Below are 24,829 nucleotides of genomic sequence, written 5' to 3' on the forward strand. Positions count from 1 at the left end.
AGGGGGGTAGGGAGGGAGAGGGTAGATCGTGAGAAGGGTAGGGAGGGAGAGGGGAGATTGTGAGAAGGGGGGTAGGGAGGGAGAGGGGAGATTGTGAGAAGGGGGGTAGGGAGGGAGAGGGGAGATTGTGAGAAGGGGGGGTAGGGAGGGAGAGGGGAGATTGTGAGAAGGGGGGGTAGGGAGGGAGAGGGGAGATTGTGAGAAGGGGGAGGGAGAGGGGAGATTGTGAGAAGGGGGTAGGGAGGGAGAGGGGAGATTGTGAGAAGGGAGGTAGCGAGGGAGAGGGGAGATTGTGAGAAGGGGGGGTAGGGAGGGGAGATAGTGAGGAAGGGATAGATGTGGTATGTCGTTTTCAATAAACTTTGCATAAAATAGTTAATTTGCATTTAATTTTAATGGTTCAGAAAATATCAGGCAAAATGGTCGGCCCTCGCACATGTTCACTTCATCAAATCTGGCACTCTTCGAAAAAAGTTTGGACATGCCTGGTCTATGGTATGTAGCCTGAGATGTAGTTAAAAATGATCATTGATACACAAGGTCATGTTAAGGTTATGTTACATTCTATACTGCTGCATTGAAATTACATCAGGAAGAGTAAATGTGTTCCATGTGTTGTAAAGCTGGCTAAAATGAGTAAATCAAAATACAGTATTAGCCGTCTGCAATAAGCACGACACAATTGAGTTTTCCGTATAATTTATTGCCTATTGACTAGGGTCACCATCTGATTTTCGTTTACATTGATATACCATAAGATAATGGATGGCACTATGGATTCTGGTTTTAGGATTTGGGGAGAAAACATCAGTAAGCCACCGCCAAATCATAATCCTGTACTTAAAACTAATAAAATCAGTAATGATGTGTAATTCCTCGCTGATTAACTCTTCTTGTAACATTAACCTACATGAAGGGGATAGAAGAACTTTGTAGGGATTTTTTTATGACAGACAAATACAGTGAGGTTTAGAGGTTAATATCGTTGAGAATTTAAATGTGAATGGGATAGATATAAAGCTATGCTGAATATAAGACAAACCCAAGAACTGGATAAGGTTTATATATCAGAAAAAATGGTTAGGCTAGATGGGACAAACGGTTCTTATGTGCTGTCAAATTTCAAATTAACAGCTGAACTGGCAGTTATTTTTAATTCTTTAATATTAGATGCTGCTGCCGATATATATTAAGAGCAGCCCCTGCTGCCAATATATATATATATACACCTTTGCCCCTGCTGCCAATATATATAAATATTGGACCCTGTTGCCGATATATATTAATATTACCCCCTGCTGCAAATATAAATTAATATTAGATCCTGCTGCCGATATATATAAATATTAGACAATGTTGCCAATATATTTTATATTTTATATTAAAAAAAATTGGACCCCAGGAAAGCATTTCCTTGGGCCCCGCTCCACACTCCAAACCAAAACAAATATTTGCCCTACTGACTGCAGATTAGGGATTGACTGTGAGAGTCAGTGCAGTCTTCCCTCCTTCTGACTGCACCGTAAAGGGTACAGATCAAATAAACAATACATGGAAACAGCATTGCAGATATTGATCAACTGAATTAGACATACAAACCCTGTACTTGCAGGTATACATAAATAATGTATGGACACATAGCATAGCAGATCAACAAAATAACACAAAAATCCAGCTTTGCAGGTATAGATCAATTGGAATTCACATTAAAAAATCAGCATTAAAGGTATAGATAAGACCCCCTCAATTACAGGCATAGATCACAGGTTGCACACCCCAAAGCCAGCCCTGGCGTCCACATTTCCAACATAGAACCTGACCAGCACCCAAATTACACACATAGGAGGTGCCATCTTTGTCCCCAAACAGCCCAGCATACGACTACCCTTAGTCAAAGCAGTGATTGTAGTGAATCTGGCCCAGGGTAGTCTGGCCCTAATTGTGTAATTATTTATTTTGCTACTAATGAAATTGGTGGCTACATGTAAGATCATTTGGAACTATGTTAGGTTAGCTGGGTCCTTATTTGTAACCCAAATTCATTTTATTCGTTCAGTCCTCCTGTTTCCTGTTTTTAAAGAAAAATGCAACATTGCACATATTATTATTGCCTAAAAAACTCATAGCAAAATTATTCCATTTGAGAAGTAATTGACCAACAAGAAAGGAATTAGAAGTTCAGATTCAGTTCTGGAAAAAAATGTGGTCACGTGGCACTCAATCAAATAAATTGCAATAGTTACTTACATGGTCACATAAAACCATTAAATTCTGTATAATTTAATTCAACCAATAACATGCGCATAAAGTTTCCTGTAACTTTAGTTCTAACACTGGGATGCATATCATAAGAGTAGCTCTAGCACGAGTAGCCACTAAATGATAAAATACTAGCATCAGTGGAAATCAGATTGTAATATCATGCCAATGTTTACAGTCTTTGAGAGAACATTACTATTACTGTGAATGTGCATCAGCAAAGGCCCAGGATTATAATGATGAGTTGGTGACACATGCATGGTGATGGTTGGACAGCTTGTTCTGCGTGACGTCACTGCGCATTTTTTAACCTTTTAGCAATTAATTTGCATTTTGACCTGTATTATTTTCCTATCTCCTGCTGTGAAGGTTCCCCTAATTCCAGATCTAGAATGCATATTTAACTTGGACATTAAGCAGAACATGCTTGTATAATCCACATAGTTTAAAATGCAGGGGTTAAAGACACAGAGTGAGACAAGCAAGTTTATCTGCTTATTTGGCTGCATAGAAAGAAATTGTAATATCATTTTACAGAAATCAAGATCTATGGTTTGATAGGAACTGACTAAATGCAGTTTATTTAAATAAATGAAAAGGGTTTTGACACAAACCACTTTATCCTTATTTTAATAAAAGAAAACATGATTTATGGCCAGCATTGCTTACTGTGTGCAGACTAATGGAAGGCTATAATTGTGACGTTCCATCAAAAAAACCACAATTGCCAATATTGATCTATCATCCTCTGGGGATGTCCAATAAGATAACATAAACCAAACTAAGACAAATTACTCTTTAGGGACCATATAACTGGAGTCCCACACATCATTTCATCTCGTAATCATTGCTAAATTAAAAGTAATAACGCTGCTGAATAATAAAAAGAGTCCACATAGATCCAAACAGTTTGATACTGGTAGAAGTAATCTTCTATTCATAAAGAGTGAGAACAACACTGGGATTCTCACTACTGTATAATATGAAAAATATTTTTTCAAACACAGAATTATATAAATCATGGAAGTAAAATCTATTTATTATCACTTTTTATTTTTTATTTGTACTTTTATATGCTTTTTTGTTAACTTGGTGACTAGGGTGACCACATTCAGAGACACAAACAGGTGTATATATATCTATATATATATATATATATATATTTATATACACGATTCACATATGCACTCCGTCACATACACATAAAATACGTTTTATATATTTTATACCCTGATTCACATATACTATTGTATATTAATTATTAATAAGCCTTGGAAACCATGTAGATTTCAGATTTAATAATATACATATACTCATTACAGACATGAGTAGATATAGAATGTTAACCCCTCTAATACCAGGCAGATTCAGAGAATTAAGTCCTGTATTACCAGAGATTACACACACAGTCAAACAAACACAGTGACAAACACAGTCACACAAACAGACAAAAACAGTCACACAAAAAAACACTGTGACAAACTGACACAGTCACACACACAGAGTCAGACACATATACCTGGTGCTGGCTGCAGCTTACTCTGAGTTGGTGTGAAGGAGGGACTCAGCCTATCAGGAGAGGCTTCTGAACTCTCAGGCAATCAGGAGAGTTGCAAAGTCTCTCCTGATTGGCTGAGACCTCCTTCACTCAGACTCCTCATTCCGGGACAAAATAGACCCTTTTTTACCTTAACATAATGGTAATGATCCAAACTTTAACATCAGCCTTTACCAGCCTATTCATTCATCTGCATGCCTTGAATCACCACACCATCCACCACCTCCTTCATCAGCTATCTAAGTTGACATTTGTCTCCTTTGAAATCCACTGCAATTCACTGCAATCCAATGACACACTCTTTTAGCAAATCCATATTCACTTAAAGGAACCCTCCAGCCAACATATGCACTGTATTGCAGATAGTTGAGAAGTCCCTTTATGTTTCTGCTGTTGTGTCACCCTTGCAAATGCACATTTATGTACATTTACCCAGCCCACAGCTATTTTGTGTGCAGGAGATGTGTTTGGCCAAACATATCTCCTTGCACATGATATACGGTACTTACCACCAGTCATCTGTAATGATGAGTTGGAAAACATTCCTGGGGAAAAATGAGACCCACCATGTCGTGAACATGCACAGTAAGCACTCTTGCTGATTTAAATTGAAGGATTTGCTAAGCATGCAGCTATCATAAACAGTTTACATTCCTTCATTTCAACCCTGCTGCTGTGAGGATATTCCATTAGTTGGACAACCCACAGAATGAATAGATTTCTAAAGCTTTGAGTGACTGAATGACTACTCAAGACAGGTCTTCCAAATAATTAAGTGCTGTGCCACAGTACCGTCCTGCTGTGCTGTCCATGTTCCTATAAATCTCTATTCCACTGACCACCAGTGCATAGCTTTTTGTTTTTCTGTATGCCTTCTGATCATTCATGTCTGCACCTGCCTCCAGCTACATTAATCTCTCTTGTGATCCCATTCTTCCTCTTATGTGTCAGATCTTTCTTAGTTGTTGTCTTGCTCTAGGCCCAAAGTTAAACAACTTTAAACACAATGTGCCTATAGCACCCCAACCTCTATACCTACTTGTTTTTTCTAAATGTCCTGGAATTGTTTGTATAAGTGCCCAAACTTTAGTACCTCCATCAAAGATGTTATTAACAGTCTGTGTGTTTCAGATAGGTGTTGCTTTTCTATTTTTAAGAAGCATTTATAAATTATATTCTTCTAAAAATATGTTTTTGATCAGTCACCTAACTATACGTTGCACTGCCAATAGATGGAAGACGTTGAGAGATAGAGACCATTAATGACTGGAAAACAAATGGATTTCTACCAAGCAGTGGAATGTAAAGAGGTAGTATTATAAATTAGCTTCAGGGCAATGCAGATTAATGCAAAAGGAAACCAAATGCCTTAAAATAACAGAATAAGGGAAGAGATAGACAGTCATGTCAAACCATTGGAATTGTAATGTGATCTTCCGCACTCTTACAGAGATAAATGCAGAAGACTATTATTAGGTTAGGTACACATTCAGCATCCCCTGTTATTCTAACCTGCACCAAAATGATCCTTTCATTTATTGCCTGAGTCAAGAATACATTCTTCCATCAATTACTTAAAAATAATTACAAAATGTATTCTTCAATACAGAAAAGAAAATGTTTTCACTCATGTTAAGGCACAACAGAACCAAAAAGTTTTTTTTGTATTGTTTAATAGAATTGTGATTATTGTTTATGTGTAAATCATCGATATATCTGTTCAGTATGAAGTAGCATGATAAAACTGATCTCATATAATGTATAAATAAAATGTATGGATGTATACTGTAGAGATCTAACAAGATTGAAACAGCTATATGTAGGTGAAACTCTTTTCCTCATGCAATTAATTGAAGCTATGTATGAAACAGCAGAAATATGCAAATTAGGGAACCAGTATTGCACACTTTTATGAATTCAGAGCAGGATTGACATTTTGGTTGTATAAACATGTAACCTTATACGCCCATTCTTAAAATGGACAGATATTTTTCTTCTCCCTTTTCTCTTCTCTCTCGCTCGCTTGTCTTTCATCTCTTTCCATTCTCTCCTCTCTGTCCTCTCCCTCTTCTTCCCCTTCTCATAACATCAGCTTTTCTTAACTTTCATTTTATATACTTCCCAAAATGCTCAATGGCCAGAGAGATAATTTTTAGAGGGTATGGTTGGAGGCATTGCTGACTTTGACTTATTTATAGCCATTTGTCTATTTGTTCTTTTTCGAATACATAAAGTAGTTTATTTGCACAATTTAATTTATTAACACATTCTACTGTTTAGTTTCACATAATCATGTCCAGCGAAAATTGTAAGGTCCTATGAAAGAGGGACATTAGAGGAAGAAAGAGGAACAGAGGGATTTGGGTCCCATAGAGGGACTGTCCCTCCTAAAGCAGGTCACTTAGTATATATGGCTTGTTGGCCTATGCTAAGTATTATGTCTCTGAAACAGACTCCCTTGAGTCCTCTCATTATTTTTTTTTATTATTATTTTTTTCCGAAGAAGTAGAGCAAACACTTGAGTGTAAAACAAGACACCTAGCGATAAAGGAGAGCGAACAACACAGATAGAGGGAGCCAAGAGGGACACCAAGAGAAACAGAGGTAGAAACAGCTGAAATATATAGATAGATAGATAGATAGATAGATAGATAGATAGATAGATAGATAGATAGATAGACTTCAATCATTTAAAGGCACATACCAAACAAAGCAAATCAATGAAAGACTTAATTTAAATACAACCATATTTCACAATTAGGCTCCTGGTTATTGTAGAAGCTAATTAGTGTGTTATATATGGCTGAGTCAATAATGTTTTGTTCCATCATGCTAAGTAAATTAGTATCTACAATACAGAACAATGTTCAATCAGAAAAGCAAATACCGTATATCAATTGAACAGAAGAAAAACACTTAATAGTTTTATTTAGTTATTTATAGATGAAAAACACATCATCCACTTTATATGGGGCTATCTCACAGGAAAACATGGAATAAGGAATCACAATGTTTATTCAGAAATGACCTAGTGTTGTCTAAGCATGTAAATATAACCTAAAATAATTGTTTTCCTGGCTGTTATATCACTGTCTATCCTTATGAAACGACATTAGAAAAAAAAAGCTGAATGCAACCACATGAAAACCTCCAAGGCGTGGACAACATTTAATATTTCAGGTAGCGTATCCAGTCGTAACTAAACTTTATGCCCGTGAAATTGCTAGCACGTGTATAGAAAACAAGATATACTTTTCTGGAAATCCCTTCCCTTGCTGCTTTGTGTATACGCAAATGCACAATGTCCTTTCAACCAACTTGTGCGGCACACAGACAGGAAAGAGGAAACATTTGTAATATTATCTGCATGCCCATTTTAATTCATAGGTCACTAGTAGAAAATTGGATCCAATAAATATATACAGCCATACCTCCCAACAACGAGACCCCCAACTCCTCTGTGCTCTCAGTGGAACAACGCCTGCGAGGCACTATGTCAAGTTTACATAATAGACAACGGTACGAGCATTCCCAAAATCATTATTTGTCCTGCTGGAGACACACTCCTCACTCACATTTTGCTACTTGCCTATATCTTCCAGTCCCTCTGACTCACTAGACAGTGCATCTGGATGCCACAAAGTACCCGAGACAGCAGTTTACTGTGTCCCATGGGACTGAAAAGCTCTGAATCGGGACTGCCCCACATAAGTTAGGACAGTGTATTACACTTTGACGTTCAGTAGCCAATTATCTTGAATATAACTTTCAGAGTCTCTCATATCTTTAGACGAATATTCATGCAGAAGATCCTGCCTCTAATCACATCAAATTAGAAAAAATCAAATTGTTCTTTCATTGTTGAGTATGCATGTAGTTTTCATTAGCTAAGTACCTGGCTTGACTGAATGGGTTAATTTTACAAGCCTGTAATACAGTATATGACTGCTTCTAACATTCCATGGTAGCAGATCAAAAAGTATAGATTTTCTTTTTTTTATTGATGTGAATTCTCCTGGGATTTTCCCTACAAACAGGGCGAGTATCATGTTTCAGAAATGAAGGCAAATCACCGATATTAACCACATTACCAATTAATAGATTCCAATTGAATTGTCAGCGCAGTTAACGTCTTCGTTGGAAAGAATCCGGAGGTTCTGTATATAAGTGAAGAATTTAAATGAGCTGTCTAGACTGTTGCAAGTACTAGTTGTATGCGGAATGAGAATATGAGAATATTACTGGAGTTTGTATTAGGTTACGTTTGTAAATGCTTGGATCGCTCCAACTCCCAAAAGTGCAATGGGCTAATTTTAACACAAAAATAAAACATGATCAACAGAATTGATCATTATTAGATATTAATAAGAATATATTGTGGTAAAAAAAATCACACGAAAGAGATGAATAATAAACCAGGACTTGCAACACAATGGGAAAATGGTTAAGAGGATTGGAGTCGATGTTCTTTTTGCAAAGTTCTTATTGTATATCATAATTGAACTAGCTAAAACCGCTGCTGTCAATACATTCGTACCGCTGTAAGGTCTTCAATAAATAAAAAAGACGTTAAAAAAACAAGAACCTGTGCTTTAAAGAGTCCAGTTTCAACACTCTATGTTGTTATTAGAAAGTGTCCTATGAACCAGAACTCTGATATATTTATGCTGACCTTTCCTGATCACTGGCTACTGGAAAGCATAATGGGAGCAGTGTTGTTTTGGAAATTGCCAGTATAATTAACTGATGGTACACGTTGTATTTCAGACACTTCTAAGAAATGCATCCCACTGCTCAGGTCCAATTGACGAATACCGAGTAGAAGTCACCACTCCCTTACAACGTCTTGACTTGTTTATGAACCAATTTAACACTGTCTTGCTTACATCGATCTCTGTGTTCATCCAAGGGACTCTCACTATTGCCAATCTGGGAACATCTGGTGGACGTTTCATGCAGGTGAGTCCTACTGAGATAATGGATCTTCCTCTTGGAACTTTGCCTTATATACCCAGTTGTAATAGCTAGAATGATACCTGCTCATATTTATTGGTAAAGTAATAGGGAAAGTGTTATATTAAATCATTATATATAAATATATTCTCTTAAACCACTAACATGGAACGAGTACAGGGTGCAAGGTTATTTTTTTTTCTGAAGATGGTTTTGGGTGCTTATAGCTAACAAAAATGACCATATCTAACTGTGTTTGGTGATAGTAATGCTTGCCCCAGCAGGGTGCATTACACTACTCACAGCAAATTCTGCCATACGTATAGAATTCTGCAAGCAAATGTTTCAGGGGTGGACCAGTCACATGATGTCAAAACACTTTAAATAAAAAAAAATCAATTTTAACTGCCAGTGTTATAAATACAAATAAAAAAATGTAATTATAAATAGTAAACAAGCCTCTTATTGCAGTGAACATAATTTAATGTTAAAATGCATACTTTATAACATAAACTAGTCAGTTGATCACGCAGTGAATTTTTTATGTCATATTTTATACCCAAGTGACGTATTTAAAAGAAGGTTAAAGAGGTAATCACGGTTTTCTTGCTGTGTTTTGACATGTCAACATGTTTCCATTGTGGAATGCCTCAAATTAAAGACTACAGACCACTTAGCAAGATGTTTTGACTAATTAAGTGTTAGAACTTGTCTCTTAGTCACTTGCAGCTTTTTATTATTAGGCAGTGTGAATAATTATAAAACAGAAGGGTAATATCGTTCTTGGGTCAGCTGCCAAGTACGAAGAGGAAAAAAGAAACAATTTTGCTTCCTTCCTATGCTCAGGCTTGTTGAAAAGCTTTCTTTTTAGCTGCTTTTTTATGAACCTTTTGCAGCTGTTTCGACCTCTTATTGTTTCAGTCTGGGGCTGGGAAAGAGCGCAGGCATTACAGCTGTCGGGTCCAAAGTGAATCAGGTATTTCACAGAGGCTACAAATTTATACATTCTAACACTGTTTAGTAATGCCAGATATGAGCACTTCTTAACTGGAGAAAAAAACTTTCAAAGTAATTACCGTAGATATTTTAAGAGAGATAACCAAGGAATGCCAATTATTCATCTCATAGGGCACTTGTGGAACTCTTGCTATGTCCAGTTATTGTATAATCGCTGTGGTCTTCATTCTATGTGAGAATCAGAGCATGAAGCATACACTTGAGAATGGGTGAAATTGGAAGCATAACGGCATCGTTTCATTAGGCCATGAACTTTGTACGAGTGCAATAAGCGTTTATCGCTCAACTCTGCTATTTTGCAAAATGACATTAATTTAATAGTAACAAATTTATTATGTTTTATTATTTGTTAGATTTAGATACATAAAGCAATATAAAACACCTTTAATTTAAAATGTCATTTTAAAAAATGGAAAGTGATGTTTATGTGTATATATTTTTTAATAAACAGAAGCCATATTGAGTTACGTTGATTTGGTATCTGTATTATGGTGGTACCGTTAAAACCAAAAGCTGTCTCTTTAACTCTGTCACTTGAAACAAGAATACTCGGAGTCTTTATGTCTAGTTAAAAAGACACATAAAGAGTAAAAGAAACTTATGGGATGCAAAGTCACAGACACAGACAGCGACACACATAACTTAGCAAAGTGTGGCCTGTACACCAAGATAGGAAATACACAAAACCTGTCAAAATTGGATACAGGAAAAAAACGCACACATAGACAACACAAAACATAGACACACGTGTACAATAAGAAAACCATATCATTGCCATCTAAACTAAAACCTCTCTAAAACATCAAGAACCTCTCAACTGTTATATACAGCGAACAGGAAACAAGTCTGACTTTGAGGCCTGTAATAATTCAAAGCAAAATTAGGAGCCAAGCCACTTAAAATACACTATCTAGTGCTACCTAATGGAGATTCACCAAAAGGGAATGAACAACCCAAGACATCTTTTGGAGGCAAACCTCTATTTCTGTTTATTTAGTTCCATGTAACAAGCAGTCATTAAAATGAAATACATATAATGGACCCAGTCATGGTGATAATAATGTGCCGATCCTGCACATACGCTAGTCGCTCTTTTAGAATATGCCCCTCTGCCCTCTGTGACAGTCCTCCCATAGTTGTATATGGCTGTTCATTTCTGTAGTAGTTACAGTGGTTACTGCATTCACAAAATAAGTAAATGAAGAAGGGTAACATTTACATAATGGGAAAGTTGTTTGTTGATGGTCTACATTCAAAGTTTTTTCATTGTTGAAACCCATCAACCTTGAACAGGAACCATTAATCTTATTATTATTATCTTTTATTTATATAGCGCCAACACACTAGGTAAAGAGGACCCTGCTCGCAAGCTTACAATCTTATTTTCAGTATTTCTGCAAAATAATATTTCCCTCTTTGCTGCATAGTCTATGTCAAGTAGTTTCAGAGTCTTTGTTTTCCACTAAATGGCTTTAGGAGAAAGTTCTCAGTAAGTTTCCTTTTTAATTATTACATCAATTTATAAATCACAATACTTCATACTAAGTACAAGTGCTAAAACTGTGAGAGGAGTAGAACTAATGCCAGACATTTCGAAAGCATAAAATTGGATTGGCATTTCATTTTCTGTGGTGAATAATGGTCTAATTCTGAATTATGTAGATCAGGGTAAGGGTTTTTTTTCCCACCAGAGAGGCTTGCTTTCATTTGTGATGGAATGCATTACAGACCTCTCTGGAATAAAAAGGCTTCAAATCACAATAAATAGGTTTGGCGTATCCATCTGTAATATTGGTTTCTTCTCATTCATCTCTGCCGCGCATCCTTTTTGACAAATGGTGAGAATTCAGCCCCATACCATTAATTGGTACCTGGACTCAGTCACTTTAGGCCTCGTCTGTGATCTCAGATAAACTAATTTGTTAATTATGTAAACCATATTTTACTGTTTTGTGTCTCAGATAAATGAAAATGTCAAAATGGGCTATATTTAGTGGACATAACTAGAATATTTGGTGGAAAGTCCCACAGTTTGGCTCAATTGCCATTGAACCAAATTTGTTGTCCTATATGATTAATTCATTCTCCCTGGTTGTACTGATAATATGGCTAGCATGTGAACACACATTGAGAAACAAAAGCATATTTGACCTGTGCACCTAAAATCAACATTTTTTTTTTGTCAGGTTGTGATATCACGCTCGGGTCAAACAAAACCACACATCAATTTTCTCCTTGATTCAAATCCTGTTTCTCCAATAGTAGTCATCAACCAAACCTCCACTGAAAATGGCTATACACTGGTTAGCACAGGAATGCAGGTTAGTCATTTGTGTACATATTTTGTGGGAAAGTCAATTCTGTAATAATAAAGTATTTTTTTCCCACCATTTTACATTCATATGTTTCCTTTGTAATATTAACAGATATATCAGTAAAATGCAATGTGTTGTGAGTAGTAATAATAATAAATCTAAATTGATGTGTATAGGGTTACACCAGTTATCTGTTTTATTCATTAAAAACCTGCCTTTAAAAATTGACAATGACATCCCTCACATTCGCTGACCTCGTAACAAAGTATTCTCTCTTATCGCAATCTGCATTTTCATTTTCTTCTGGGGAGTTTGGTAATGTGGCCATTGGCGAGGCAATATGCTGGCGTCAGATCGGAGCCTGTGAGTGATGTCACCGGGAATTTTAAAAGCAAATAAGTTTTGAATAAAACATTTTCTAGATCTGTAGAGAGACATTTCACTGTGAACAACATATTAAATTTTCATTTGTTACTGATACATTTATTTTCACATTTCAGCATAATGCATTGCCTGCATCAATATGTATGACTTACCTCACCATAAATACCTCCTCAGTAATGCATTGTGTAAAATGTGTAACTTGTAGGGTGTATAAAAAATGGTTGAACTTTGCAGTTATGACAATGGAAAACCAATCGATTTCCAACTGTTGTTGAAGTACAACTCATATGATCCCCACTCGGCTTTGATATGGTCATAAGAGTTGTGGTCAGTAGCAGTTGGGAGCTCTATGGATACCTGTAGCTCTTTTGCGGCCTCAGAATAGCCACAGGTTCTTGATTAATTTAAATATAATATGTTCCTCAAATGGGTGCAAGCTACTTATTTCCCTCAGTGGTAAGAATGTTCACCCCTAGTCTTACTGAAAATGAGCACAGGAACACTTTCTACGTCCTTGCCATCTGCAATACAGATAAATACAGTGCTGTGGAATATAACTGTGCCATATAAATCAAATAATTCATTGAGTGGGGTAGTTCATTTCTTGGCATCATAGATGTTCTAGCTGGCAGACTATTCATATCAAGTAAAAATATGTACTGTAACTGGGAAGCAAAGGAAGTATAGGAATTAGATTTAAAAAAAAAAAGCAGCAATACATAGAACTACTTGTAAGGTAATGATTTCAGTGCCACTCTTTGGGTTTAAAGGGGTTAAGGTCTTGTAAAAAATGAAATATTAGGATAATGTCTATTGCCGTCTTAGCAAACCGAGTAACAAAATTGTGGTTTTCCAAAGAAAGTTGAAACACTTTTTTCTTTGAGCAGAACCTTATTATTTCATTGCATTGTAGAGGAATGATACTGAGCTTTATATAAAGAAATTTAAACATAAACTATTGTTAGAGTATAACGCAACATAATAAGGCACGTCATCTCTTCTTGGGGTAATGTGTTAATGTAACTTTGTTGGCAAATAACAGCAAACAAACATGTACCATATATATTCTCATCACGGTGATTATACACAAAAACACTCTGTTTTCCAAACAGAATTCTAATTTAATGTACATTAAATCTGATGCACTTAGTATAGGATTGTTGAATATTGCACTGTTAGACAGATGGACACCGTAGAGAATCTACATTTTCAACATAGACGTCATTGCCCTATAATTAGTGTGTAGTTTTTGTACAGTGTTTGCAGTTCCATAAAACATATACAAAGTTTAAACCTGGCAACATTTTTGCTTTGATGCTTAATAGACAAGCCTTAAAAATTACCCTATCCTTCAGCCTTTTTGATGTGTCTAGTGCGCGTTACGAAAAGTCTAGCTATATTATTCAAAGTTATTTTCACAAATTGAATTTGTCTATGGAACTCAAACATAAATGTTGTCTTGGTTTCAAAGGTTGAGTTTGATCATGATGCCTTTTGTAGAAATATCATTACCAGAGAGGTTTGCTTCATAGTGGAAGAAGGGCCTCAAGATGAAAGAATTAGCCAATAATTTCTGAAATTTAGCAGATAGTTCAGAAAACCGTAATACACAGTGAATAGACCCAAAGAGAAGTGTAACTGATGCGGTTGCTTGATATCACTGTAGTCATTATGGACTATAGTTCTCATTATGCTCTGCTAGCTGCAGTGCTAAGAGCCAATCAAGCACTGATGCTTTGCTTAGCCCTATGTAACACTTCTGGGTCCAATGAAAGATTGAGTAATTCAGGAGATTTTTTTTATTTTATTTTTTTAGTTTGTGATAGATAGATAGATAGATAGATAGATAGATAGATAGATAGATAGATAGATAGATAGATAGATAGATAGATAGATAGATAGATAGGTGCCTGGAAATTAGTTGACATTTTGTGACTGATTTTTCTTCCTGCCACAGATCTCAAAGGTTCCTTTGATAGGCTCGGGTTGTGAACATTTCAAGTCCTGCAGCCAATGCTTTTCAGCTCCTTCTTTTATGAAGTGTGGATGGTGCAAGAACCGGTGTTCCCGAAAGCATAAGTGTTTGAATGAAGAGTGGACACAAGATTCATGCTCTCCAGTTGTTCATAAGGTGAATAATATAATACACTGCATCTTTTTACAGAAGTCTCTGCGTGAACAATGTTAGACAGAATCTTAACTCCTCTGCATCCATGTGTACTGGAGAAAGATGACATCAGTGCTAGACAGATAGTATAGGATATAAGTTTATCTGATGGGATTGGGAGTGCATCAGTACTCTAACAAAAAAGTCATTGTACATGGGATGCCTGAAGCCACAATTTAGTATGGCTAATCCTTTTTAATAAAATATGCAGATTGAAATAGAGTAAATAACACAATACCTTTATTTTTCCTGTCCCTGATTTCTGGGCCTAGAAAAGTTTGTCCTCTGAAGTGGTCTACACATTCACAAGGGCATTTTATCTCTGGATACGGAAAAATTACACACACACCAGGACAGGCTCTGCCACACCGACTCACAAACACCTGGACAGTCTCTGCCACACCGACACCCAAACACACAACCACCAGGATATGCAGACGAGCTAAACTACAACAATGAAAAAATATATATTTTCTCCACTTCTTTGTCATTGACCCCCCTTTTGTGTTTTGCCCCTAGTGTATCCCTCCCAGCCAGCCCTATGTGTATTTATGCCCTTCCTTTTAGTATTGATTTAAGTGATGGCCCCAGCTGCCCCCTTGTGTATTCATGTCGCCAGCCCCCCATTGTGTATTTGTGCCTTCCAGCCAGCCCCCCATTGTGTATTTACTGTATGCCCTAGCAAGCCCCACTTTCTGTATTTATCAAACCAGCCAGTCCCACATTGTGTATTTATACACCACCAACCAGCCCCACATTGTGTACTTATCCCACCAGACAGTCCTCCCTTTAGTATTAATTTATGTGATGCCCCCAGCCAGCAGCCCCATGTGAATTAATGCCCCCACATCCTTGTGTATTGCCCCCAGCCAGCCCCACATTGTGTATTTGTATCCCCCACCCCCCCTTTAGTATCATGTCAGTTCTACTGATACCCCAGGGAGCCAGCCCCCAAAATGAGTCCACATCCATCATCACCCCACTCCCAACATATTATTATTTACTTTACCTGACTCATTGACTGCCTGCTCTGTGCCCTTCTCCAATTACTCCTCCACAGGACTTACTCTTACTCTGTGTGAGCCCGCTTACTGAGGCATTAGGCGGCATGGCGTCCACAAGCTGGTGCTCCACCGCCCCCCCCTGGACCGAAGGTTTTATTTTAAAGATTTTTCACTTGAACAATCGAATTAGCTTTAGGGATAGGTGTGCATGTTTTTCTAATGCAATGAAACCCAGGGTTATTATCAAGTAATGTTTCAGGTGTTGCAGAGAGTATTAGGATTGGCAGATTTAATGGGCTAAATACTTCTTATTTTCCAACAGATTCTGTTTCAATGTTTCTGTTGAAGTCATCATTTAGGTAATGTTTGCAAGGAGAATTAATGGAAATATGCCAAACAAAAGAGGTGCAAAGCACAGGGGTCAGCAACCTTTAGGACCTACTAAAAGATGCAAAGTGTAACATTTACAGGGAATGGCCCCCTATATCATGTTGTTCTACAGCAGACAAGCTTTGCCTCTTGCTGTATCTACACTAATGACTGTTTACGGCATATTACTTTGAGCCACAACTCATTAATCTGGGTAGAAAAATGACATGTCAGTGCTAGCGTCTGTACTTTTAGTCTGATATGTTGCCCGATTAGCCATCACGATGGACCACAATTATGTCAGCAAGTCAGATGTCTCTGCAGAAGTCCCTTTAGATTAAAGTGTATGTTATAAAATTAGAGCACTTGAAAGGAGGCAAGGGGGACCTTGTGAGAGGGAACCCAGCAACGGGTTTTTAACAACATCACCCAATTAGAGCTGAGTGATCTAAAACTCACTTAGAAATGGATTAAAACAAGAAGTTCTAAGTGTTTCCCTGACATTTCTGACCTCTGACCTTTACACTATTAAATCCAATTAAAAGCTGCTATGTACCTATTTCTCCACTCATAAATCATGCCATGACTCACTGCAAAAGCTTTTGAAGAATGATAACATTTTGTAGGAATGTATGATATATATTAACAGGAATCTTTTGTAAATGACAATAAACATGTATATTAAAATTATGAATAGAATACTTAAATGTTTTGGCACAAACACAAAAAAGGATTCATAGATGAATATCAGGGAAAATTGGCAGAGAACCTTTGCCTTAATGATCATAATCAGTGTTCATCTACCCACAACATAATTAAATTCCACCTGTTTTTCACATGAGATAGTACTGATAAAGTAAAGCAATTTGTAAAAAATAAATAAAAAAAACAGCAGTGCATACAATGATTTTCTGTCTCCTAAGAAACTATAATCCCAATCACCCTCCATTAACCAGGATGTATATGTTCCCAATTCAATATTAAAAGAAAGTACAAAGAAATGTGAAAACATGTAATATGTAAACTGTTTCACACTTTATTAAAATTTTACTTCTTTCTTAATGTAATAATCAAAAAACACAAATATACGCAGTGTATTAGGATAACTGGAAAATGTGTTCTGTACAAGCAAAATGAAAGGCATGAGAAATTATTTAAAATTTGTTATGTAATATTTCCATATTTGAGAATGTTAAATGTGAGGCAGTCGGCATAGCAACCATTGTAATGTTCCCAGTTATTGCGCTGCCATCTTGCACCAGATGCTTTTTATTCATAGCCCCATAATATTGTAGAGGAGAGTGGGCTTAACATGATGGGCTGTGTGTTTATTCAGTTAAAATGGTTTTCCACATAGCTGTGATTTCCGTGTTTATTATGTGCTCGTTTAATAATATATATTTTTTAATGTATTTCTCATTTGTCATGTTTCACTCGTTTCCTGTATGGACAATAATGTGAGTTTCTATATCGTATCACTAGTTTTGATACTCATGCCCATCACTGAGCTCTAGAGCATGCAGTAAACTGGTGAGATCCTCACACATGTATCACTCTCCCAAGGGTAATACTACAGTGTTTCCCTTTCTGTTAAGATTCAGATTACAATTTTAGTCATTAATTTCAATCTAACTCCAAATACAAGTTACTAAGTGATTGTTATAGCGCTGAATGGATGTCTGCCAGTGATAATGACATCTCAATGAATATCAATGATAGTTAAGGCTGCCAGCGGTACAGCTTAAAGCTGATTAAACCATTTATTTATTTATTTATTGAAGTCCGAATGCACTGTTTCTGGCGAAGAACATTAGGTAGGATTCTTAAGGTCAAGGATTTCATTTCAAGAGCCATAGTAGAAGATACTGTAGATTGCAAAGGCATTACCGTCCATCCTTGGCCAAAAGGCCAGCAGGAGGACCAGAGCTTCCAAAGAGGGGAACCTCTGAAGTCTTCAAAGGGTGATGGCTAAAAAGACAGCTTATCTCCCTAAGCTTCAGTGTTTACAGTGACCAATACATACTATACGTCTATGTAAATTGTGATGCCGACTTAAATATAAACAGTCTCAGGCGCATATTAAGGCTGACAATTTAGGATTTGTCATCTATCTTATCTGCCGATAAGTTATATGTAATAATAGTTGAATTACCAGAAATATTTTTTTTCTACTAAATAGTCAATTGTAGGGAGCTCTCCAATTAAGGATTAACTATTTATCATCTGACACATCTCATTCCTTCTTACATGGCAAACATGAGGCACCTTTATAATGGAAAAGTAATACCGTACATTAAAATGAGACTTCTAATCTATGTATGTTATGGGAATGCCCATTATTTAAGTTAGCAAAAATGATGACTACAGTCAACTATGTATATTGATCAAAGTTAATGTTATTGTGGTGGTATATACGAACGAGAACGTGTCAGTTGTTGGTAGTCCAGTATATACTGTGAAAAATAGGCATGTATATACTGTAAGGTGCAAATAGTTTTACTATGACCTGTGAGTTAAGGGGCAGGTATTGTATGTTTGCCCTGTGTTTTGCACACAACCTATTACAGCTAATATCAATGTAGAATAAAGATATAAATAGTCAAACCCGCAGGAACCTTTCATTCAAGGTATTCATTAGAATTTTTTCTCATCATTTATTTGGCTGTGCTCTTAAAGTCAATTGTTAAAGAGCAGCATAAATGTCACACAAATGCCACTTAATGACTTTTCATTGGCACTGCTTCACAAAAGTCATCCGCACAGATTTGTATTTTTTTCCCACCATTGTTGTAATTTTAGCACAATTTACAATATACAGAAAGCCCTTCCTCTGGATAATTGTCACTGAACTGCATGGAGTATTTATGCATTTTTATTCTACAAAGAATAGGCGGTAATCAGAGTTCATCCACAGAATAGTTGCCTGGTGCATGTGCAGGGTAGCCTGCAATAAAATGAATTGGCCACAGATACTGTATACTTCTCCCAGCACAACACACATTAAACTACTTCCTACTAACAGATTCATTCATTGTTCAACACGGCTGCCAGTGTGCAAACAATTGACATTATGCTGCTACGCTATTGTTGAAAATAACTAACTATTCTTACAACTACCACACTAAGGTCAAGTACATAAATTAACATTAGAATTAGAAAAAAATATTTTTCTTATATAAAATATGTTTGTAGAGTATCCATGTGGATTATTTTTAGGACTCGAAAGACCCTCCCTGCAGGTGGTATTTTGAATACGTAGGGATACATCCAACAACTTCTGTAGATTTACAGCGTCAGTAACCCCAGATTTGTTTTCAGGGTTCATTGAAAACAAACTGTATACGATTCTTGATACCTACCTGCTACATAAACAATGTTTTTTATACATAGGGATTATTATTATTTATGGATTTTTATACAGTAGAGCCATCGTAATCTGCAGCACTGTACACTGGATAATTACATGATTGCAAGTTTCAATGATTAAACTGTTATGGTTTATCAGTACCAATGCCAGGTCAATAAACAAAGTACTTTGTTTACAACAAACTGCTTTACACTATATGAAAGACTCTATGGAGCATGCCGGGGAGCGTGTACATTTCTGACATGACTGTTCAAAAATATCCCAGGAAATAAAATCTGAAAGATCACTACATCTTTAATTGTTATTCCAAACATCTGGTATTTTCTGTAATACCAGAAATAAATCGTGAGCAAGAGAAACCTGATGAAGTGGCTGAGCTATGGTGACTTCTACCACAGTAGACATCCTCAAGGTGTGTTGTATATCTTACTGCTTAGAGGGCCTTATTCATATGACCTACAGGAGAATAATTGGGACTTGATTTACACACGAGAAGACTTAGCCAAAGATAGATATGGACAAATATTGTACACATGGATTTGTGCAGAGCCAAATTTTAAATTCATTCTCTGCCAGTCACAGGGTCTAACAACATGACCTAACAAGACAGCCTAGAACACATTGGAGGACATTGTAGGACATGTAAAAGGAGTACCAATATAACCTTTTACCTGTTTGTACCATAACTAAACATTATTCCCTTTGTACCTGCAGCCTGTTTAAAAGTGAACTGTACAATAGTGTCTTATTTCATTTTTTTTTTTTTTTGTTTGACTTTATTTTCAGATTTTCCCAACTTCTGCCCCCTTGGATGGTGGTACTTCATTAACAATATGTGGATGGGATTTTTTTCTTAGTAATAACAATTTTGACTTTACAAATACCAAAATCCTTGTTGATAAGGAAAAATGCAAAATAGATGGAAAATACAGTAACCAAAACAAGTAAGAACTTTTTTTTATGTTTATATATCCAATGCCAAATCAAAATACCATAGCTGACCATTAATTTGTATTCTATGAAATTGTATTTTAAATCTTTAGGTTGGTGTGTAAAACTGCCTCTGTAATCAGCCCCAAGTTTAACGTAAGCAGTAGCGTATCAAATGGAAAACAGGCTGCCAGCTTTAACACCTTTTCTTACGTGGTAAGTTGTTCTGACAATTTTTGGAGAGCCGGATGAAGCCACAGGACATCTTAAGATCTGAAAGACAATAATACAAATCATTTTATTTGTGCTAGGACCCTGGGATTTCAAACATTAATCCACATTATGGACCAAAATCGGGAAGAACACTGCTTACTGTGAAAGGTCATTATTTAGACAGTGGTAGAGACAGGAACATTTACATTGGAGAAGAAAAATGTGTCATCAAAAGGTAAAAAAAAATGTATTTATTTACGGCATTCACAATAAGCCACATTATCTCCTATATACACAACGCTGCCGTTTAACAGTGCTGTTATGTATTATGATTGTGTAACAGAATCTTGATAACCCTTGTGAAAGATACTTACATCTTCTATCTTCTATCCAACAGCGTATCCAGTACCTTTATAGAATGCTATACACCCAAGCAAACGACTGCTGCTGCGTTTCCCGTAACTCTACAAATTGACAATGCCAACAGAGAAACAAACATAAAGTTTATCTACAAAGAAGATCCTATTGTTATCAAAATCCATCCAGCAAAATCTTTCCTAAGGTATATAACTTTTTGCTTTACATAAATCACACTTCAGAATCCCATCACCAAAAGCCTTAGCAGACTCTCTTTCCAGATATGCTTCACATACAATATATTGTCCATTTTAACAGTTCCCTTAGCATTCCTTCCAAATCCTGTCTGCTCTTTTCTAAACAATTTTCCGAAAAACCGTGTCAAGAAAAGTTTTAGAAAGGTGCAGATACTTCAGATTTTTCATTTGGTACACATGGCCTAAATTTGTATTACCTAATAAATTATTATGGAAATGTTGCAACCAGTGTAAGGGAATTTGTAAAGCAGCACACTTCTCGTTGGTAGATCAAACGTGCCATAATTCAGATTTTTTATGACTGCTTATAGAATCGTACTGGCAGTCTGTTTTGACAGTTTTAATCCATGCTGCAGAGAATATTTCAGTAACACATCACACAGGGGAAAATAGGAACGCTGTCACTGAATTTACACACAGTCAATAATTGTAGACGTTAATAAACGTAGGGAATTTGGCTGGCATCTCACGAGAGCGTGTGTGTCTTTCTGCTTAGTGTCCACTACGTACACTGGTAAATTATTATAAATGAAATAGCTATCATTTGGTTGATATGATTAAGCTACACAGCTATTTCAGCTACTTAGAGCATCTGGCATGTTTTAAAGATTATAGAAGATTAATGAACAGGGTGTGTGGGTGAAAAGGCTAATCACTGGAGTTCTGAAAAGTAAGTATTATTTATTTGCTTTATAGTCTATGTAAGGAAGTGTGTGTGGGTTTTAACAAGAGGTATGGTTATGGTACACCCATGAGTGTTGTCCCGATGGCAATACAGCTTTCCAGCAGAATCAGTTTTAACTTCTTTCTTCTTTCTACAGTGGTGGGAGCTCCATTACAGCCCAAGGGATAAACTTGAATGCAGTCGATTCCCCAAGAATGCTAATCCAATTGTCAAAACCAGATTTACGCTACAATGTGGTGAGTTCATCACGGTCTCTGACATCAGTTGTGGTTTTCAATACATTGAATGTATTTAAATAGGATACTCTACCATGCTGTTTCTGTTGGTATCACCTTTGAAAACAATTTTCTGTCTCTAAATCGTTTCAGTGTTTAAAAACTGCTTTGTTGAACCGGTTCTGTGTTTGATCCAGGTATGATTGTGTAACCCTCTTAACGTGTCCCAGGTGGCTAGATAAATATTTTATATTGCTGCATTTTGATTTAAAAAAGCATACAGCATCTCTTGTGTAGTGTGCACTAGCAAAGAACTTTGTATATAAGAAAATAATGATTTCACAAATCATTGTGTGAAGTGGCCTCTAAATAACACATTGTAATCTAATAAAAAACGCTAGAAAATATCCTGGCATCAAATAAAAGTACCCACTAATAAACCATAAATAACCAAACTATATCTGACTGTTAAGCTATCAACGTGTATAGCCTTTTAGATCTATTTTATGATAACTGGGCAGAGGATAGGGATTATCACAGCAGTTTTTCCAGGTGGGTGATGACTATGTGACACAATGTTGCTTGGGCTACGGAAATAAAATTAGCTCAATAAATAACAGAAATATTTTCTGTAAATCCCTGATATTATACTCCTCTGAATAGCTCATACTGTTCTTTAAATAATCACTGTTGTGTCTGATTTATATTTTCTTCCTAGTACATGTTAAATGTCACCTAATTGAACTGAGCCTTCTCAGAGTGACAGGAATAGAAGGCTGGTTTCTCACTGGTTTACTAAAATGCTAAACAACCTGGTGGTATGATGGAAATATCCCGCAAGAGAGGGCAAGGCCAGGCAGTTCCCATGATGGAAGCTAAAATAAGCGGAAGGGGGAACTGAGAAGATGACACAGTGCTTGTGTACACCATTTCATTGAGACTAATGATTCCTCCTCGCAATCTTAGACTTTATTATAACTGTTGTCTGTTTCAGATGATCTCTTACACAAAACCATATACGTTACTGTGTTAACATTTTAACCCTTTGCCAAAGCGTTGGAGCATCAAGGCAACCTGTAAAAATGTAACGTCTGGCACTCCAGTTGCTGTATGTTATCCTTAATCATACTTTGAGGTGGCTGATCATACAGAAACGGTCGCACAAAAAGGCTGCCAATCTTTGAACATGAAACAATACACTAACAATGTAGATCCAGCACTAGTAGAAATTGTGAATTCATTATAGTGATCCCATATAAAACAGTTTTTATACACAATGTTGTATAGATGCTATATGCAACCATGCATTGCCACTTCTACAATGGATGTCATTAAATCACATATATATTTCATAAAGCGGTGATAAGAAGTATATGTTCTCAGTCAACATATCAGGTTTATGATGCATTTCTCTTTGTTATGGACTAAAATATGATACTTAATTTCCCCCAATACAATAAACAGAAATATAACAATGATATTCACTTTTCCCATTAAAATGTATATAATTCAATCACACGGAAGGGTGCTGCTTCATAGGTACTGTACTAATTGAGTAGCCAGTAGATTAAATTACAGCATTTCCTCATTGTTCTGCAATCCAATATTTCTTGAAAACTAAAACCATCATATTCTTCAATTGCTAAAACCAATTTAGAGCTTAAAATGTCATGTCAAATCACATAACAGCAAGGTCATCGCAAATGAGATTTCCCTGCCCTTACCAATCAGTCACATTGCATCACTTCTAAAGAGTATTATTAGATTTTTACCATTCCGTGAGAGCATCTTCTACACTGACCTCCCGGGGTAAAATGCGTAGTCTGCAATTGTGAACCTGTTCATTGGATAAAATACAAAAAAACTGTGTAAACAGGCGCTTCAGTGGTTAATATTATAGTGCTGCAACCTTCTGTGAACCGCTCTCAAGTGCTCACAATGTATACCAGTGGTGAATAATTACACCCTTATGTAGTAATATCAATTTGAAGGAATAATGAATACAGGATATCATAGTATAACACTGTATAAAAATTGGATGTCTTTCCCAGCTTCTCGAAGAGAGGTTTTAGGTGAGCAGTCCTCTGCCCACTGTTAATTGCCCCAGGAGACCCTCACTAGGGTTCTAGATAGTGAGGATTCAAAGTATCCTCCTAAAAAGACAGATACAAAATGTAAATTAGAATCACAATATAATAAAAAACATAATATCTGCTTAAATCAAAGTATGCAGTAAGGATCCTCCAAAACAGCAGGTAAAAACACTGTTTTACTTAGCTCCCAGAGCCTAGAACGCCACAGTCCCAGATACATAGCAGATATTATGTTTTTATTATATAAAATGTATTCAAATTTATACATTGTAACTTTGAATTCTGACTACCAAGAACTCTAGTGTGGATCTCCCTGTGCAAATAACCTAAAACCTGAGGGAGCTGGGGAAAACATCCAATTTTTATACAGTGTTATACTATGACAGCCTGTTTTATGTTCTTCTTTTGCAATGACGAGGGAGTTTAATTACTTACAGCATTAAATATTCCTATTTTTTCAAATTGAAATGACTTCACAAGGTTGTGCCAATGTAATTAAACAGTGCGACACTCATATTATACACCATTGTTCTATGGGATAGCCTCAAAGATAGTTACATATACCACAGTTATTCATTTAAACAACTTCAGTAGCCTTCAGTAGATAACAAGGGCAAAGAATGTGCCAATAATATAATAAGAGAGAGAACTACACAATGTATGTGATGGTTGTCATTCAGGGAATA

The 24,829-nt window shown here is 36.4% G+C and overlaps 1 protein-coding gene across 2 annotated transcripts in view; it reads left to right on the forward strand.

The window, feature by feature from the left end:
- MET (MET proto-oncogene, receptor tyrosine kinase) overlaps positions 1-24,829 on the forward strand; it is a 49,694-nt gene that overhangs the window by 4,496 nt on the left and 20,369 nt on the right. For both annotated transcript variants that reach the window (XM_053462289.1, XM_053462290.1), the window contains exons 2-9: positions 8,585-8,776; positions 11,974-12,108; positions 14,444-14,617; positions 20,180-20,337; positions 20,437-20,539; positions 20,635-20,771; positions 20,934-21,098; positions 21,972-22,071. In XM_053462289.1, coding sequence (XP_053318264.1) covers positions 8,585-8,776; positions 11,974-12,108; positions 14,444-14,617; positions 20,180-20,337; positions 20,437-20,539; positions 20,635-20,771; positions 20,934-21,098; positions 21,972-22,071 — 1,164 coding nt within the window. The remainder of the gene's footprint in view (positions 1-8,584; positions 8,777-11,973; positions 12,109-14,443; positions 14,618-20,179; positions 20,338-20,436; positions 20,540-20,634; positions 20,772-20,933; positions 21,099-21,971; positions 22,072-24,829) is intronic.

Source organism: Spea bombifrons, chromosome 4 (assembly GCF_027358695.1).
Source record: "Spea bombifrons isolate aSpeBom1 chromosome 4, aSpeBom1.2.pri, whole genome shotgun sequence".
In the NCBI taxonomy this organism is placed as follows: Eukaryota; Metazoa; Chordata; class Amphibia; order Anura; family Pelobatidae; genus Spea; species Spea bombifrons.